The sequence below is a fragment of the Myotis lucifugus genome, unplaced genomic scaffold (genome assembly GCF_000147115.1).
Source record: "Myotis lucifugus unplaced genomic scaffold, Myoluc2.0 scaffold_540, whole genome shotgun sequence".
Lineage (NCBI taxonomy): Eukaryota > Metazoa > Chordata > Mammalia > Chiroptera > Vespertilionidae > Myotis > Myotis lucifugus.
Window position 1 is genome coordinate 475,072 of NW_005871588.1, and position 17,241 is coordinate 492,312.

The 17,241-nt window shown below is 61.2% G+C and overlaps 1 protein-coding gene and 1 long non-coding RNA gene across 2 annotated transcripts; one reads left to right on the forward strand and one right to left on the reverse strand.

Moving 5' to 3' along the window:
* Positions 1 to 871: 871 nt before the first annotated feature.
* LOC111823536 lies at positions 872 to 1,803 on the forward strand. Its single transcript, XR_002826571.1, has 2 exons — positions 872 to 1,290; positions 1,373 to 1,803. It is a non-coding gene; the product is annotated as an uncharacterized LOC111823536 (long non-coding RNA).
* On the reverse strand, positions 1,770 to 17,055 carry NOP14 (NOP14 nucleolar protein). Its single transcript, XM_006104089.3, is given in 20 exon segments — positions 1,770 to 1,891; positions 2,000 to 2,155; positions 2,301 to 2,419; positions 3,667 to 3,814; positions 4,883 to 5,042; positions 6,211 to 6,364; positions 6,798 to 6,899; positions 8,426 to 8,561; positions 9,212 to 9,297; positions 9,577 to 9,612; positions 9,614 to 9,706; positions 9,708 to 9,718; positions 10,544 to 10,826; positions 11,100 to 11,231; positions 11,456 to 11,578; positions 11,792 to 11,923; positions 12,276 to 12,415; positions 13,535 to 13,676; positions 14,121 to 14,255; positions 16,691 to 17,055. Coding segments are annotated over 20 exon segments (2,583 nt in total). The 5' UTR covers positions 16,886 to 17,055; the 3' UTR covers positions 1,770 to 1,791.
* Between the last annotated feature and the right edge of the window lie 186 nt (positions 17,056 to 17,241).

The following is a 17,241-nucleotide window of genomic DNA, read 5'->3' on the forward strand; positions in this document are numbered from 1 at the left end:
GCGGCCGCGTGATGTGGGTTGGAAGGCCTCAATCGAGGTCCCCAGCCCCCGTATGAGAGCACCTTTGGTTCCCGCCTGCCTCGAACACCTCCCCTTTCCTCTTTTATTCCTAATTCTCATCGTGTTTCTCCACCCCTTTGAAATAGGGGGGGGGATTTAGCCCATTTTTCTCCCCAAACCATAAAGGATAGGAACCCCAATTCCCTCACCCCACCCCCCCCGATAAACAACGAAGGGTCCCCTTGGGGGGGGGGGGGGGGGAGGGATTCCCCACCCCGCCCCCCTCTTCAATTCCGGAACCCCCCCGGGAAATTTTTTCCGGCGGCCAGTGGTTATCTTAACCAATATCCTTAGCGCTTTTGTGGCCTTCCCCCCCCCCCCCCCCCCCCCCCCCCCCATGAGCCTGGCTTCTGGCTGAGCTGTGGGGCGCCGCTATAGGGTTAAGCCTCGGACTGACCTGTTGGCAAAGTCACAAACAAGTCCCAGCTTAGAGGGCACAGTCCTCTTAGCATAATTAGGCTGGACCTTAGGTCGCTCCCTAGATCTTATCTGGGAAGCTAATGGGCTGAGGGAGGTGCAGCAAGTGTGCGCCAAAACAAGTGAAACTCACAAGAACAGTGTAACTATGGTGACCACTACCTTGTTTACCTCTGGCTATAAAATAAAGGCTCAGCTTGCCTCTGGATCTCTCTGTGGCCTCAGCCAGGCACAGGGGAGAGCCACGGAGACTAAAGAGAGCTATGCTGATCACCTGAACGCTGTCTCCGTGTAAATCATTCTTTGCCGACTCCGTCCACACCTTTGGGAGCCCCTGGACCGCTGGGGCTGGACCCCGGCACTGAGCAATGCCCCTGTGGGAGCGCTCTGCCCTTGTGGTCAGTGCGTGACATAGCCACCGGTGGGGCGATTTGCCTATTAGCCTTTTACTATATAGGACACCCAGATCACAAAAATAGTAGTTACACTTATGCGTAATACACAGCTGTTCCACCTGCAACAAATGAAAACCCATCAGCTCTTTCCCCAAAGACTCGATGTCCCCCCTTAGGTACCTTTGGCTGATATCTCCCCACTGAGCCATGCTCCCCCTTTTGTAGCCTCTGACCTTCACACCTGAGACCGGTCACCTGCCTCAACACTCATGTCAGAGGGCAGGTGGGCTGGAGCTACGCAGTGTTCCTATCAAAACGCTAAGAACAGCCCTCGTCTGGGCCCCTGTGCTCCGCTCCCCAGCCACAGCCCGTGGGGCCAGCCAACGGCACGGCGTCATGCGTTCCTGAGACGCTCCTGGTTAGTGCAGGGGATGGGAGGGCTGCTCTTTGCTGTTTAACTTACAAGTTTGTGACCTTAACCACAACCTCCATGTCTTCAGCCTCCCAGCTCAGTGCAGACGTCCCAGCGGCTCAGCGCCCAGAACCGAGACTGGGCCCTGGAGAGCGCCAGGCAGACTGAGTGAGGGACTGCCTGTCGTGGTGCTGGGGTTGAGGGTGATTTTTTTCCTTCTCTGATTTCTAAACTGTTTGCAAACTTGTTTACTTTATCATTGAAAATATAACTTGTAATGTGAAATAACACTGCACTCTATACACAAAGGCAAAAATGACCGGCCAGATCCCTTCAGTCCCAGACCGTGACTGACAGTTCGTCTGAACTCGGCGGACCAACTAGTTCGTTCATCAGCACGTGCTCTCAGGGAGCGCTGCCCAGGTCCAGAGCGCGTTCAGGAGACGCTGAAATGGGAGCTGAAGTCCAGGAAAGACATCAGTGTCTCTCTGCCAAGATAAAAACCGTTTATTTTTTGAACTTTTTCCTCTTCAGAGCCTTCCATTCACCCTCCTGCTCAGCCAGGCTGTTGAAAAGCTGCTTCACTTTGCGCTTCCTTTCCGCATCCCTAAGGAGAAAAAGCCCAGTTTGGGATTAGTTTTTGGAGGACGTATGTGCACAGGGCGAGCAGGGGACATAGCCCGCAGGCTCCCAACGCCCGCGGCAGTGGCCTCACCGTTCCATGATCTCCGAGAGCTGCATCCGGGCCAGGAACTGGTTGTCCTTGCGGATCTCCCGCACCGCGCCCTTGAACTCCCGCCTGTGCTTATGGATCAGCCTCTTCCGCTCCTGCTCCTCCTTGGTGCTGCCCTGCTTCCTTCCAAACTCCAGCCTAAGAGCAGAGCCAGCGAGTTGGGCCCACACCCACACCCTGACCCCTTGGGGGCTGGGGGGCTGTGTTGGGGGGCTGGGGTGCCCCCACCCACACCCTGACCCGGGCCCTCCATGGAAGGCCCTGCGGAGGCAGCTGCACTCACACTTTGACTAGCCGGGGGGTGAACAGCTTCAGGGGTACAGGCTTGCTCCTCTCGCAGACCAGGGGCTGGTAGCGCCTCTCCTGGGCCTCCATATCGGCCAGCGCGCTCCGACACAGCTCCTGCACAGGAACCGCGCTGTGATGGCCGCGGCGGCCTCTCCAGCTCCTCCAGGAGGCTCTGCGGCCTCAGAGGCGGCAGGGAGGGACCTCCTTCCCTCCCCCAGGCCTTCCCTCATCTGCTAAGTAAAGGGGTGGGGAACGTCTGGCCCACGGATCATGAGAGACACGAGAAATCACCTGGTCTGGCCCTGCCAAGGCATTCGGGGAGAATTAATGAAACGTTTGACCAAATAGAGCAGCTGGTTTTCAGTTGAAATTGTTGTATGGCCTGGGGATGGGCAGATGGCCCTTGGCAGGTGGGAGCCCTGATGGAAGCGGCACCTTGCTGATGGGGGGGCGGGGCTGCAGACCCGAAGACCGAGTGCAGGGCGTCCGACAGGCATGACAGGCACTTGGGAGGAAGGCAGCCTGTGCTGCCAGCCCCGAGCCCAGGACGGGTTATTCTTTTCCTCAGAGAAGCTGCAGCGCGTGCCTCCGCGGCACGAGCAGGACCAGTCTTTGTGATCTGACGTCACTTTCATTCCAACGGAAGAACCTGCAGCCTGCGCTGCCAGGAGTCGGCCGAGCTCTCTAGAAGGCGGCCTGCTGATGTGCGTCCCTTCCTTTTCCCCACGCACAGGTGTGTCCCGGAACTCAGGCTTCCTGCACCGCAGGCACAGCCACCCCTGCCCGCCTGGAGGTTCACCTCTGGGGGCCAAATGCCCCGGCTCCGTGGGGACCACGTGCAAGGTACGACGTGCAGTGCCCCCGAGCTCACAGGTCCCCCCCCGGCCCCCTGACCCCGTGGCTTGCCAGAATCTGCAGGAGCAGAGCCCAGGGTGCGCTTCAACTAAGGAGATGGGCCACTGCATCCACCTCCCGCAGGGTGACAGGATGTCCTCTCGGGCCACTTTCCTGGGAGCAGAGATATGACAGCATGCGCGGGGGTGGCCATGCCGTACAATGCAGTCCCCGAGTGAGGAGGCCAGAGTGTGTGGTCTGGGAGGGACGGGTGCCAGGCCCTGGTGGGCAGTGGGCAGGCAGAAGGGGACGTGACAAAGTTCTCAGCTTAAACCCCAGGTCAGCCTCCGTGCAGCAGCAGTTATTTCTCGGAGTTTCTCAGCACTGACTTAGCTTCTCATTCGAGTTTCTCATTTGCAAACACAGTGCCCTTGACTTCCAGGGGTGCAGCCAAGGACCAAAGTGCCCGCTAACCTGCCCCGGTCACGGGACGGGCTGAGCTGGGCCGCGTCCTCGGGGAGCCTCACCTGCAGCTCGTGGGGGTGGCTGCTGCCGGCCAGGTGCTGTGCCAGGAGGGCTCTGAGGGGCCGCGTGATGTCGTGGAAGGCGGGCAGCGCGCCGTACAGGAGCACACAGCGCTTCACCAGAGCCAGACACACGGCCAGGCAGGACAGCCTGCGGGGCGACAGCCAACTTCAGGGCGACAGGCAATGGATGGGGCAAGAATTCAAGCCAACACTCCACTCTGAACACCCAGCATGGCCGCAGCCAACGAGGTTACACAGAGCAGGGGAGCAGCCATGCCGGGGGAATGCCGTGGCCACCAGCAGCGGGCCCTGGTTTAGGGTTTGAATTACTGTTTACAAGGTCAAGCAGATATATTCGGAAAATAATACTGTGGGAAGGTTTTTTTCATGGAAATAATGCCATCAGGACTTGAACAGACATTTTTCTAAAGAGGACATACAGGTGGCCAATGGGCGCGAGAAAGGCGCAGCCTCACTCACCACCAGGGAAACGCAAACCGAGCCACGCGAGGCACCGCCTCCCACTGGTTAGGATGGCAGCAGTGGCTACTCAACAACAAAGCCAGCGCTGGCCAGGCCCTAGTGGACCTGGGTCCTCGTGCACTGCTGGTGGGAACGCAGACTGTGCGGCCACTGCGCAGACATGCAGGTTCCTCTAAAGCAGCGGTTCTCAACCTGTGGGTCCCGACCCCTCTGGTGGTCGAACAACTCTTTCACCGGGGTCACCTAAGACCATCGGAAAACGCATATATAATTACATATTGTTTTTGTGATTAATCACTATGCTTTAATTATGTTCAATTTGTAACAATGAAAATACATCCTGCATATCAGATATTTACATTACGATTCATAACAGTAGCAACATTACAGTTATGAAGTAGCAACGAAAATAATTTTATGGTTGGGGGTCTCCACAACATGAGGACCTGTATTAAAGGGTCGCGGCATTAGGAAGGTTGAGAACCACTGCTCTAAAGGTTAAATAAAATAGAGTATTTCCTTCTTCCTGATGCTACTGTATGGGGAACTGTTGGCAATTTCCTTTCACACAGGTGACTGTTAGGACAAAAATGCCACTGATTTTTGCAAACTTTGTTAAATTCAGTTATTAGAGCTGATAGCTTTCTACACATAAGGTCCTGTCACCTGCAGAGATGACGCGGGCCCGCTCGGGGTCCGGGATCTGGGTGGCACTGAGGCCGCCCACACGTACCTGGTGTGGTTGGCCTCCGTCTCGGTCTGGGCGTGCCGTGCGCTTGCCCAGTGGAGGGACAGGCTTCTCCTCCGCCACGTGGCCGCGTCCCCCTCGTCAGACACCACGAGCAGCTCCGAGTTCCTCCCCAGGGGTCGGAACGGGTGCACCAGAGTGTAACCTGGATGCGAGGGGACGGGACAGAGCGCCTCTGAGTATCAGGCTCACTCTTCACAAACACACGGCTGTACCGCGGAGTCAGGGGACGGCCTTGGCGGGAGGCAGGCCGTAAGAATGAACTGGACTGAACGTGAGGGACGGTGACAAAGCCGAGGAGGACGAGGGGTCTGTCGGGAGTGCTGGGTGGGGGGCTGCAGAGTTCACCAGGTCAGAGGCTGTCCCACAGGCGAAGGCTGGGGAGGACCCTGTGGTGTGCAGGGCTCACCCGTCATCACCCAGAAGAGCATCAGAGGGAGTAGCCTGCAGGGAGGCCCGGCAAAGCAAGGGGCGGCGGGTACACGGAGAGGGGTGAGGCGCCACAGCAGGCATCCCGCGGCTGGGCCCGTGCCCAGCGCACCCTACACTCGCCCTGACCGCAGTTGCTGCCTGACCGATTCCTGGGGCGTGAGTGTGTCCCGAGCCCTGCCTGCCGGCCCACGGGAGCACGCAGCGTGGCGGCGGGGCAGCCAGGGAGCAGCACAGGCAGGACCCAGGACCGTCACTGTGAGGTCGGGAGGGAGAGCGAGAGTACAGTGGGCACTGACAGGACCGAGCGAGGGGCAAGGCTGCCGGGCTCCCCGCAGGAGGGACGCGGCGATGCAGGAAGCCCGGGAGGGAGTGGAGGTGAGAACAGAGCAGGACCAATGGGGGCACTTCCTCGTCAGAAACCTCTCCCCCAGTCCGGGAGACGCGGAACCCCGCGGAACCCCTTGGACGCGCTGCCCAGCGGACCTGCAGCGGAGCCCGGGAGCGCGCCAGCACGTGCTTGTTGCCACGTAAAAAAGTAAGATAAATCTTCGCTGTGTTTTACTTAGCCCCAAATAGGGAAATATTTCAACACATCAACGTAAAGCTGAGACTACTTCAGGCTGGGTCGCGGCTGCCTGGGTGAGCCTGACTTCGGGCACGTCTGTCAGACCCGCCCCGTGCGGCTTCTGGCCACCGCGGGCAGAGCGTCCCGATTTCTTCCACGCCCGCACCCGGAACAGGGCGCTACTCCGGGCGGGAGGACTTGCAATGCCTGTCTTCCGCCCCCTCTTCCATACCCCACACTTGCTACAATGAGCATGGCTTCCTTCTAGCGCTTTCTAAGCCCCAGTACAACCCCGGCCACGGCCGCGGCGGCTCACCTGGGCCTGGCTGGTTGGGGGTGGCTATGTACAGGATGCCCAGGAGGAAGTTGACCAGCTCGGGGATGAACCTCTGCGACAGGGACACGTAGTCCAGGAACACGCAGCACACGAAGAGGCCCTTCACCACGTCCGGGAGGGACAGCACGGGGCACTGGCAGAGGGACAGAGCCAGTGACGGGTCAGGACACGGTCCGGACCCTGACCACCTGCTCCCCAGGTGAGCGGGAGCCCACACTCCTCCCCGGGGCAGGGCAGAGCCTCAGCGGAGCTCTGCCCATCGCAGTGTGCGGGGCCCGCGTGAGTGCCCAGCCCAGGCCCGACCCGGAAATGCGGGGCCCACGTGAGTGCCCAGGGCACAGGACCCCCATCAGACGTGATGCTTCCTCCACGGGAAGGGCGTTTTCTGGGCTCACACCCTCCGTCACCTCCATGTCGGGCTGGAGCCGGTGCTCGAGGAGGGGCTGTGTCTGAACTCAGCTCCCAGGTCCTCCCCCGGATGCTTTCGGATGAGCTTCGCTCCCACCCGACCCCGAGTGTCCGTGTCCTTGACCCCCTCGGCCATCGGCTTTGGCGGAAGGACATACCTTGGTAAGCAGCTGGCTCAGGCACACCAGCGCGGGCGTCACCACGGGGTGCCAGAGGTCAGAGGTCGGGAACAGCATCCCAGCAATTTTCAAGTAAATGAGCTGGGAAGAAAGTGGAACCACCAAGATTACAGAGCGGGAGAGGCCTTTTGAAGTCCTGCCTGTACAGGGGCAGGAGCAAAACAGCTTTGAACCTGGTCAGAGCAGCGACGCCCCGAGGGTCCCGCTGGGCTGCGGGCAGGGCCCCCACAGCACTGTCACCCCCCACTCCGCCGGGCTCTCTGGAACGTGGTGGCTGGTGGGGGCGCAGGATGAGGCTGGGCAGGGTCACGGCCGACGGTGCACCCACGGCCTCTAGGCCTCCGCTCAGGGGAAGCGGCCCCACCCGTTCTTCCTGCGACAACCTCACAGCACACGGGGCAGACGACAAGCCCAGGGCCTCCTGAGGATCGGGCAGCGCGCCCACTGCACAGCTGAGGAGACCGAGGGCTGCTGGGCGAGGGAGCTGGAGGCTGTTCTCTAAAGCTCTCCTGGGCTCTCGCCGTCCCCAGCTGAGTTCCCACCCCCACCTGCTCGTCTCAGGACAAATGGCTCTGACCACAGCCCATCGCTAAAGGCAGTATTTCTTGGAAGCTCCCAGGTCTCCCTTCGCATCAGGCACTGATGACTAACGCAGGCGCAAGGAGACTGGAAACGTTCCGAGCAGGTGGAGGCGGGCGTGCAGCATCATGGCGCCGGTGGGGCTGGAAGGGGCACTGCCTGGCCCGCCGTGTCCCGGGAGGTGGGGAGCCTTGTACCATCTCCACGACAGGAAGCTGCCTCCTGCACGCTCCCAAGATGCATCTGTTGTGTCTTAGGTGACAAGCGGTGACTTTTGGGGACCACGGGTCAGGCACAGCCCACAGGCTCCCCCGCCACGAGGCACCCAAAGGCAGCTTGTGCCCCTCACCCCCTCACAGACGAGGCCAGGCCCGCAGCTCAGACGAAGGGACTGGGTTGAAGACCAGGCACCTGCCTAGGCCTTGCTGCTTGGCCCCCCACAATACTCCTGGGTAGAAAGAGGCTCCGAGGAGGCAGACGGGGTCCCCCTGGCCAGCGCTCTAGGTACCCCCCAGGGCGGACGTGGGGAAAGGTAGCTGGGCGGAGGCTCACAGAACTGAAGTCGCCAGCAATGCCGCGGACACTGGCTCAGACGCTATTTGGGGAGCCTATTAAAGCCATGAATAATAAACCACAAGTCTTGTATTTTAAGTTCCTGCTGATCACTGTTCATTCCTTTCAACACAAAGTCCAGAAAATGGAATGACTGAATGAGACTCACTAACATTGACACAACCGCCCACAGCTCACTGTCCTCATGTCTCCTCGTGGGCGCAGAGATGGAGCTGAGCGGCCCTCGGCTTGGGTCTCCCTGGAAATCCGCTCCGCCCATCTGCCTTAAAACCTCTGCCGTGAAGACTAAACATGCCCCGTTCACCCGCAATCTCAGTCCACCACTAACGACAAACCATCCCCCGGGTCACCCGGAGGGCGGATGGCCTCTGAGCCCCGCTGGCTGGTGTGGTGCTGGACAGCACCCGGCTCCTGGCAGCGCAGGCCTGAGCCTGGGGAGCCCGAGCCCCGCTTACCACGTCCAGCCCCGGGAATGCGGCCCGGCCCTTGGCCTCGATCGTCCCTTCCATCTCGTGCATGGCGTCTCGGAGCACAAACCTCACGGACTCGCTCGCAGATTCAGGAAACATCTGGCAGAGGTTGTACAGCGGCCTGTTCATCAGAAACACAGGTCCGTGCAGGGCTCCAGCCGGGAAGGCACCCTCCACCCCGGGACCTCGCCTGTGCGTCACTGCGACTGAGGCCGGAGCCAGAGCCCCGGGGACCCGCCCCCTCCGACGGCCGCCTGGCTGCTCCTGTGATCTGCTCTATAATAACCCCTCGGACCTATGCTGTTTGCCAGAGGGGAGCACGTTCTACGTGTCCACCTGGCTGACCGGCTACGTGCTTCCCCACAAACTCGCGACTCCTCACCTCACGTCTGAAATGGCAGCGGCCACTAGGCCCCGCTCTCACTAACCTCCCACGTGGAAGACCCCAGGCCTGCCCCAGCCACCGAAGGTCACAGGAGCCTGCCCAGCAGCACGTGCTCCAAACACCTCAGCCACCCACGCAGAGCATGATGGGTTGCTGGAGAACGAAGGCGAGTCAGCCATCGATACCATGAACCGACCCATGCCTGTCGCTCTGAACTGAGGACACGCCCAGCTCTGGGGCAGGAGCAGCGGGTGGCCTGTCACAGGCGCTGTGTCGTGGCCGCACCTGAGTCCCGTTCACCAACGAGGTTGACCTTCACACCCGCTCATGTATTCTTACGGCTCTAAAGTGGTTCAGCTCAGCGCCCCGCCGCCGTTTCTACTCACACAACCAACTTGTCAATCACTCTGAGGTCTGGTGGGTCCTCTGTGGCCAGTTCGCCCACGTATTCCAGAAGGAAGCCGAACAGTTTCTGGGGGACATGGAGGGGAGCGGCTCAGTGCTGACCCGGAACGGACCTGGGCAGACATGCACTGCCCCTCTGGCTGGCGGGGGGGGGGGCTCAGCGGGGCAGCAGGCACCCCGCAACCTGTCCTCAGAGGGAGGGGACGTGTCACCAACTTCCCTGAGGGGCTGGCCGGGCTGCTCGATGGCCACAGGAGGCCGGCAGCAGCCACAGGGCCCTGACCCCCGCAGCTCGGGGACAGCCCGACGCTCCGGCACTGACCCCGCTGACCCCGCCCTCACGCACCTCTAACTTGGCCTTGTTCCCCACGGCGAGACTGGGGGTGGTGGCACTTCTGGATCCGCTCCACCACCAGCAGCTGCTCTTCCACGGGCTTTTCCGGCCTTTCCGCCAGCAAAGACTTGAGGTCCTCCAGAGGACTCGGGAGCTGCCGAACACACGCGCGCTCACTGCTCAGAACGGCTCTCGTCTCGGAACAGACGCAAAACCGAACTCAGCGTAAAGCGGCCCTGCTCCCCTCCGGCCGAGAGAGACAGCGTGACTTCTCTCTATAGGACACGCCCTTCGCTGCATGTGGTGACATCACACACCCCGCGTGCCTGGGCGAGGGGGGAGCCGCCATCTGAGAACGGGCACCGCGAGGAAGTGGCTGCGCGTCCGCTCCGTGAGGAGTCTCCTCCACCCACACGCACCGCGAGCCGAGCCGAGCCCACAGAGGGCGGAAGGAGCCATGTGAGCGCAGCCGTGGCTCGCACCTGTCGGAGCCACTGCCACGGAGCCAGCCTCACGGCCAGCCCACCGTCCCTGGAAATGACCTACAGCCACAGGACAAGGCGGGACTGCTGACCAGAGTGGACGACTCTTCTGTGTCCTGGAGGGACACTGGCCTGTCTGATGCAGCTCAGCGGCCCCTCCCTGGTGACCCCCTGGTCCCCCAGGCCCGCCCACCGAAGCCTGACACTTAACAATAGCACGAAGACACTTCTCCAGAAGGGTGTGTCTGCCGCGTCCTGTGTGTGGCCATGTAACAAAGGCCCCCTCGGCGCCAGGACCTGGGTCAGGCCCCAGGCAACACTGGACAGACAGGAGGAGGATCATGCCTGCTCGCGGCGAGGCTGCAGCCGGCACGAATCCAGGTCTCCACGCGCTCAGAGAGCATGCTCGCCCCGCCCCCACACGCAGCCTCAGCGAGGCAGACTGACCGCCAGGCTGGACTTGGCCCCGAGACCCAGGGAACAGGACGGTTTGCTACCTGCGAACGTGTAGGGCAGCTCAGTCCTGGCGGCGTCCCGAGCGTCCTGACCACGGCCTGCTGACCTCCCCCGAGGCGGTGGCCGCGGCTCCTGCTCTGGCTGCTCGCTCTCCTCCTCGCTCTCCACACCGCATTCCAGGTCTGAGTGGCTGTCGGAGCCGCCGCTGTCCTCTGCATCCTCCTCGCCCTCCTCCTCCTCCTCCTCCTCGTCCTCCTCCTCCTCCTCATCCCCACCGTTACTGGCTTCCCCGCTTTGCGCTTCCTGGACGTTCATCTTTCCGTCCTGGGAACAGGATACGGAACCCACAGGCGTGACGACCCGGGGACCGTGGTCGGAGTACTTGTTAGCAACCGAGGGAAAGCAAAAGGAGATCCGAGAGAGGGCAGCGCCTCGCGGTCATCTGCCCAGTCTCGGTGCCTGGACCCCGTGAACACGCAAGCAGAGCTGCAGGGAGCCGCGTGGGGATTTACAGTTTCCACCCGAGACCAACCAAGGAAGTGAGAAGCCCAGCGTGCCCTCTTCCGCTGAAGGAGACAGGGAAGGCCGGCGCCTCACCTTGTAGGAGAGCAGACGCCGGTCATCCTTGTCCAGCACGAATCCGTCGTTTAAGTCGTCTGCAGACACGTGCGCAGGCCCCTTGCTGTCCTGGTCCTCGCTCGTCCCCAGCATCCTCCGCACCCTCTCTGCCTGCGCGGGAGAGAGGTCACGTGTGGGGCCCACAGGGAGGGCAAGCAGGGTGTCATCTGAATGTTTTCACTCTCGTAATTAGGAAAAGATTTTTAAAAAGGCGCTTATAGTAAAATACACAAACTTTAAAGAGACTAAAAAGGTCCCACGGATTCCAGGAGCAGCTCGTCCCCCTCCCGGAACTAGGCGGGAGGGTCACAGCCCCGCCCCCAGCGTCCCCGCACCTCCAGGCGCCTGAGCCGCTCCTGCTCCTCCTTGGCCAGCTCCTCTTCCGTCTTCATCCGGTCCGAGGGCTGCGCCTTCATCTCGAAGCCCAGCTCCCGCACCGCCCGGTCGTAGGCATCAGGCTGGCGGAGAGAAGGGGTCATTGCTGGTCTCCCTTTCAGGAGCAAAGAGCTGCTGGCCGTTCCCTGCACCGTCGAGGCTGATGCTACCATGGGCGCGGCCGCGGTCTGCTCTCCCTGACGTCAGGTATCAGATAACCTGATAACCTTCACCAGAAATGAGACCAGGACACCTGCGCCACCTCTTCTACGGCGTCTGTTCGGCCCTGCGCCCACCTGGGGTTTCTCCTGGTGTCTGCTCTGGGCCTGGGGGGCCCTGCGGGACAGGAGGCTCTGGATCTCCCTCCAGTCGCGGTCCAGCTTCTCTGTGAGCTCCAGGGCATCTTCCCGCTGGGCCTGCCTCTCCCGCTGGAAGGAAGAGCAGAGGCACACGCGTCACTGCGGGCGCCCTCCGGCCTCCGCCACACCCACGTGTCAGCAGAAGGGGCCGCGGGCGATCAGCACTGGTTTCCTGCCACAAGCTGCTCGCTGTTGGGAAACGCCAGTGATGTTCTGCAAATCCTGCTACAGGTCAAAATACTGAAGCCAACCCCGCAACCAAACACCCATCACAGCCAGCCCCCTGCAGTCTGTGCTCCAGGAGCCGGACACGAACAGGGCCCGCCTGTGCTGCGTCCTCAGAAAGCAGCCGCACAGCGCGCCCGCAGGAGGAGCCCCAGAGCCCCAGCGGGAGGAGCGCCTCCCAGACCGAGCGGCGCACCTTCTCTTGCTTGGACTTGGCGATGAGCTCCTCGATGAGCTCCTTGTGGGACCTGGGCCTCGCTGCCTCCGGGCCTGGCTGCTGGGAGGGCTTCTCGTGAGGGAACGCTCCGCCTCCGAAATGGGCCGCCGTCAGCTCGGCTGCAGACAGAGCAGAAGCAGAGCTGTGAAGCCCCCCGTCTCCCCAGAGCGCTCACACCTGGCGCTCACGCTGGATGAGGCACTGATCGCTCTAAGCGCCCGGCTACAGTGAACTAGGATGACGTTCACATAAGGCAGGGCACTGCCCTGGCCTGTTTGGCTCAGTGGACAGAGCGTCAGCCCTGGGACTGAAGGGTCCTGGGTTCGATTCCAGTCAAGGGCATGTACCTGGGTTGCAGGCTGGATCCCTGGCTCCGGTTGGGGCAAGTGTGGGAGGCAACCAATCGGTGTTTCTCTCACATCGATGTTTCTCTCTCTCTGTCTCTCCCCCTCCCTTCCACTCTCTCTGAAAATCAATGGAAAAATATCCTCGGGGCACCCTAACCGGTTTGGCTCAGTGGATAGAGCGTTGGCCTGCAAACTGAAAGGTCCCAGGTTCGATTCCGGTCAAGGGCATGTACCTTGGTTGCGGGCACATCCCCAGTAGGGGGTGTGCAGGAGGCAGCTGATCGATGTTTCTCTCTCATCGATGTTTCTAACTCTCTATCTCTCTCCCTTCCTCTCTGTAAAAAATCAATAAAACATTAAAAAAAAAATAATAATAGCCGAAGCCGGTTTGGCTCAGTGGATGGAGCGTCGGCCCGCGGACTGGAGGGTCCCGGGTTCGATTCCGGTCAAGGGCGCGTGCGTTGGTTGCGGGCACATCCCCAGTGGGAGATGTGCAGGAGGCAGCTGGTCGATGTTTCTCTCTCATCGATGTTTCTAACTCTCTGTCCCTCTCCCTTCCTCTCTGTGAAAAATCAATAAAATATATTTAAAAAAAAAATAATAATAATAATAAAAATCAAGAAAAAAAAAATATCCTCGGGGAAGGATTAACAACAACAGACAGGGCACTGACGTCTTTCTCAGCCTCCAGAAGCTCTGCCTGTCTTACCTACCGCCACCTGCACCTGCCACACACCTTCTATGGTTCGAGAGTGAAGCATGAGAAAACCCTGTTTCGTGTAGAATTTCTCGAGAGCTTTATGATCAGCGACACTTTTATCCAACCCTTTCAAGGTGTCCAGGAGGCCAGGCTAGTGGTGAGCAGACGGCTGTCCCTGCTCCTGCCCTTACCAGACAGCACTCCTCGCTCCTCAGTGTCGCTGTCACTGTCGACGATGTCGTTCAGCTTTTCGATGTCGGCCAAGGACTGGCCGAAGTGAGTTAATTCTTCATCTTCGTTGAGGTTGTAGATGTTTCTTTTTTCATGTTGTCGCTGACAGAAGAGGAAGAGTCAGTTTCCTAAAATCCCCACATCCATTTAACAGCAAAACCCCGTTATTTTTCTGCTACTGGTGCAGCGTGTCAGTGTAGCCTCAGCAGCTTTAAGGTTATTCTGCGCCATCTGAGCAGCGGTTCAGATTCAAGCAGAACCCCAGGTCAGTCAGTCAGCGGGTCAGGCACATCCCGCGGCCTTGCCCACCGGCCACTCGCTGCCCACCCACCCGCGCTGGAGCCAGCGCTTCACTGAAAACTCGAGGACACAGCCCTGCCAAGCCCTCTGGCTGCCATACGGATCCACCAGCGGTGTCTGCAGCCGGCCCTTCCCCTCCGGCCTCGCCAGCCTGGGCCCAGGACTCAAGACCCACCCTCTGCACCAGCAGGCAAGTGCCCGCAGGAGCACAGATGAACGTACAGGAGACCCCCACTGTCTCCATACCTGCTGCTCCAGCGCGAACCTCCGCATCATCTTCTCCTCCGCGCTGATGTGGCTGTTGTACTCCCCGAAGCGCTTGTCTATGAACACGTTGGACTTGTCCCTCTCCTTGTACTCCTTCAGCAAAGTCTGCGTGCGCTGGAAACAGAGCATCCATCACGCTTGGCGAGCTCGGCCCCAAAGGGAGACGCTCCCCAGGGGACCCCACGGCGGCTCTCGTGCATCGGAGGGTGACACTGCCACTGGCCATTCTGTGTCCTCGAGGCCACTGACACCGACAGCCCAATAGCAGGGCCAATCGGGGGCTGCTGCTCCTCAAGGGAGGCCACAGGCCTGCTCGGACCCCGGGGGACCCTGCAGGACGCGCCCGATACTGAGGCTTAGGGAGAAGGCAGAGCCGAGCTCTCAGAGGCCACCGTCAGGCTCAGAAGCTGGAGGAGCCGAGGCCCCGGCTGAGAGGAAGGGAAATTCGCAACAAGGAGCTGACAGGAAGCCATGGGTCAAGTCTGACGCGTGGCCAGTGACGGCACAGACTGTGGCAGCATATTTCCTCCTCGCTTGTTCCACACATACGTTTATTTGCGTGTCAGTCAATCCTGTTATTCGCGTGTCCATATTTTGCAAGTCTGCCTTCTTGCTAAAGTTTATTAGTAACCTCAAGCCAATACGTGCAGCACTTCTGTGGTCACTCGTTGAGATGTGCACGCGGCCTAGGACGTGCAGCCAAGAGCGTGGACACCAAATCCATCAGCTCCACTTCCAGCTGGGCTCGCAGGCAGCCACGCTCTCCGCCCGGGCCCCAGCTGTGCCGGGAGAGGGTGGCCCTGACTCAGGCTGTCCGCTAATGCTGTGTAGAGTCTGGGTTGGGTCCCAGCTACAGGCCTCCTTGTCCGGACAGCCCTTCACTTCCCAGGGACCATCACACACTCCAGCCTCCCTCGCCGGCCATTGACCCCTCCGCACAAATCGTGACCTAACTCAACTGGACGGCCGGCGTCCCGCCAGACAGCTCTGAGCCCTGGACCTCACGCTTCGGGACACTCCACTCCCCTCCACTCGCCGGGCAGCCACTGTGAGCCCCGAAGCACTAAGTTCTGGTTCCTCTAGTACTTGAGTTTGTCTTGTGGGCCAAGCCCTGGGGGGTTCGGGGGAAGCAGGGGTGCCCCTCCAGGCCACCTGCCCCTGCCCCGGCAGAGGAGGGAGAAGAGCCTGCCAGGGGCTAGAGGCGTGAGCACCCCTCCTGTCTGGCTCAGGGGGCCTGGGAAAGGATCAGAGTGGTGGCTTGGGCTGACCTTTGGGAGATTTGGGGGATAAAACAGGCCTTTTTGGACAAATTGAGTTGCAAAAGGCAAAACAAGGATAATAGGTGGGGTCCAGATTGTGCAGGCGCCTGGGAGTGACGAGCTGAGAGGTGTGAGCGCACAGTCCACTCCGTCCTCACAGCCACCCCGAGGCTGTCAGCACCCCACTTCAGAAGGAAGGAAACTGAGGCGGAGGTGAACACGAACGTGTCTGTCGGAGCCCACACGCTCGTCCCCCACGCCTGCCCGGGTGTGCCCTGGGGACCGTGACTCCGTGGGAGTCTTGCCTACTGTTCCCACCGCCAGCCCCTTGCAGTGGGGTGACATCACATTCAAATAGCAGATCCACTGATCGCGCTGTGTGACAGAACACAGACCATGTGCCATCTTTATCTCCCCAGCAGCCAGAACAGAACTTAAGTGTAAGTGCTGGGGGCGCGTCAGGCTTCAGACACTGGAACTGAGTGCCAGCCCCAGCCCCTCGCAATCGCAGGTGCGAGGAGACTCACTGTCCCCTGGGCCTTTCCCACCAACCTACTCACGTGTCTTCCTCAACGGAACAAGAATATAGTTCAACAGGTCAGGGACCAGGTCCCAGGGTCCCAGACACCACGGAGCGCCACGAGCACTGACAGGTGCCGCGGGGGGCCAGGCCTGAGAGCCGTGGCACTTGCCCCAGAGGCCGCATTCGCTCACCCGGCAAGGAGAGACACTCACTCACCAGACCCTACCCAGCATCCTGTGTGGTCCCCTACCCTGTGGAGGAAAGGGTCCCTGGGCCCTAAACACAGAGCGGGGTCTAAACGGGGAGAGGCCAGCAGCAGAGGGAGCTGGAAAAGGGGTCGCGCGGGTGCTGGGTCTGAAGGAGGGGCAGTGTCCAGGGGGGGAGGTCAGCTGGCCCCGCACACGCAGAGGCACGAAGACAAACGCGGTCTAACGTAGAGGACAAGGGCACTGGGCACGTCCGGCTGCGCCCGGCGCCGTCCCAAGGACGGTCAATGTACACATTCGATCCTCCCAGCTGCCCAGGATGCTTACAGACGAGGAAACTGAGGCACGGAGAAAGAGCCAGCATGCCCAAGGCCGCGGCAGGCCAGCCAGCGTGTGGCTTCCACACCGCAGGCCGGGTCCGATCTGTGCTGCTCCGGAAGAGGATGGGAAATCCCGGGGGCCCGGCGGGGTTGGGGGTCCCCGGCAGACGCGCCGCGCTCCCGAGTGAACCCGCAGGGTCAGGCGCCATCCCTGCCTGCACCCCCGGGGCACCGCCCTTACCTTCTGGATGGCCCGCGCGCGCGACACCCCGGGCAGCCCCACGTCGTGGCGTGTCTTCCTGCCCAGAACCTGGAACTTCTGCCGGTTGACTTTTACTTCGAACGGGTTGGGGTTGGGCCTGGCCCGGCCGCCCCGCGCTCCCGCCGGGGCTCCCGGGGCCTTGGGGCGCGCCCCGGTCGCCCTGGCCTTCCCCATGGCCAACTCTCGCCGCACCCCAAGGCAGCGGCTCGACTCCGCACGGCCTGGCCGACCCGGAGGAGGCGAGCCCACGGCCCAGCACAGCCGGCGGAGAGCGGGTCCCTGCGGAGACACGTGCCGGGATGACGGAGCCGTCCCCGCCTCGGTGTCGCGATAACTGAGCCGGGGACAGAGAGACACATGCGGCTCTGCCTACTCGTCAGTAGGCGGGGCGACTACAACTCCCAGCGGGCCACGCTCTTCCGGCGCGCCGCTTCCGCTCTGCGCGGGGACTTCTGGGAGCCGTAGTGCCCCGCGGGGCGCCGCAGCCGCCTCAGGTAGGGGCGAAGGGGCGCTGGAGCTCCGCCCTCTGG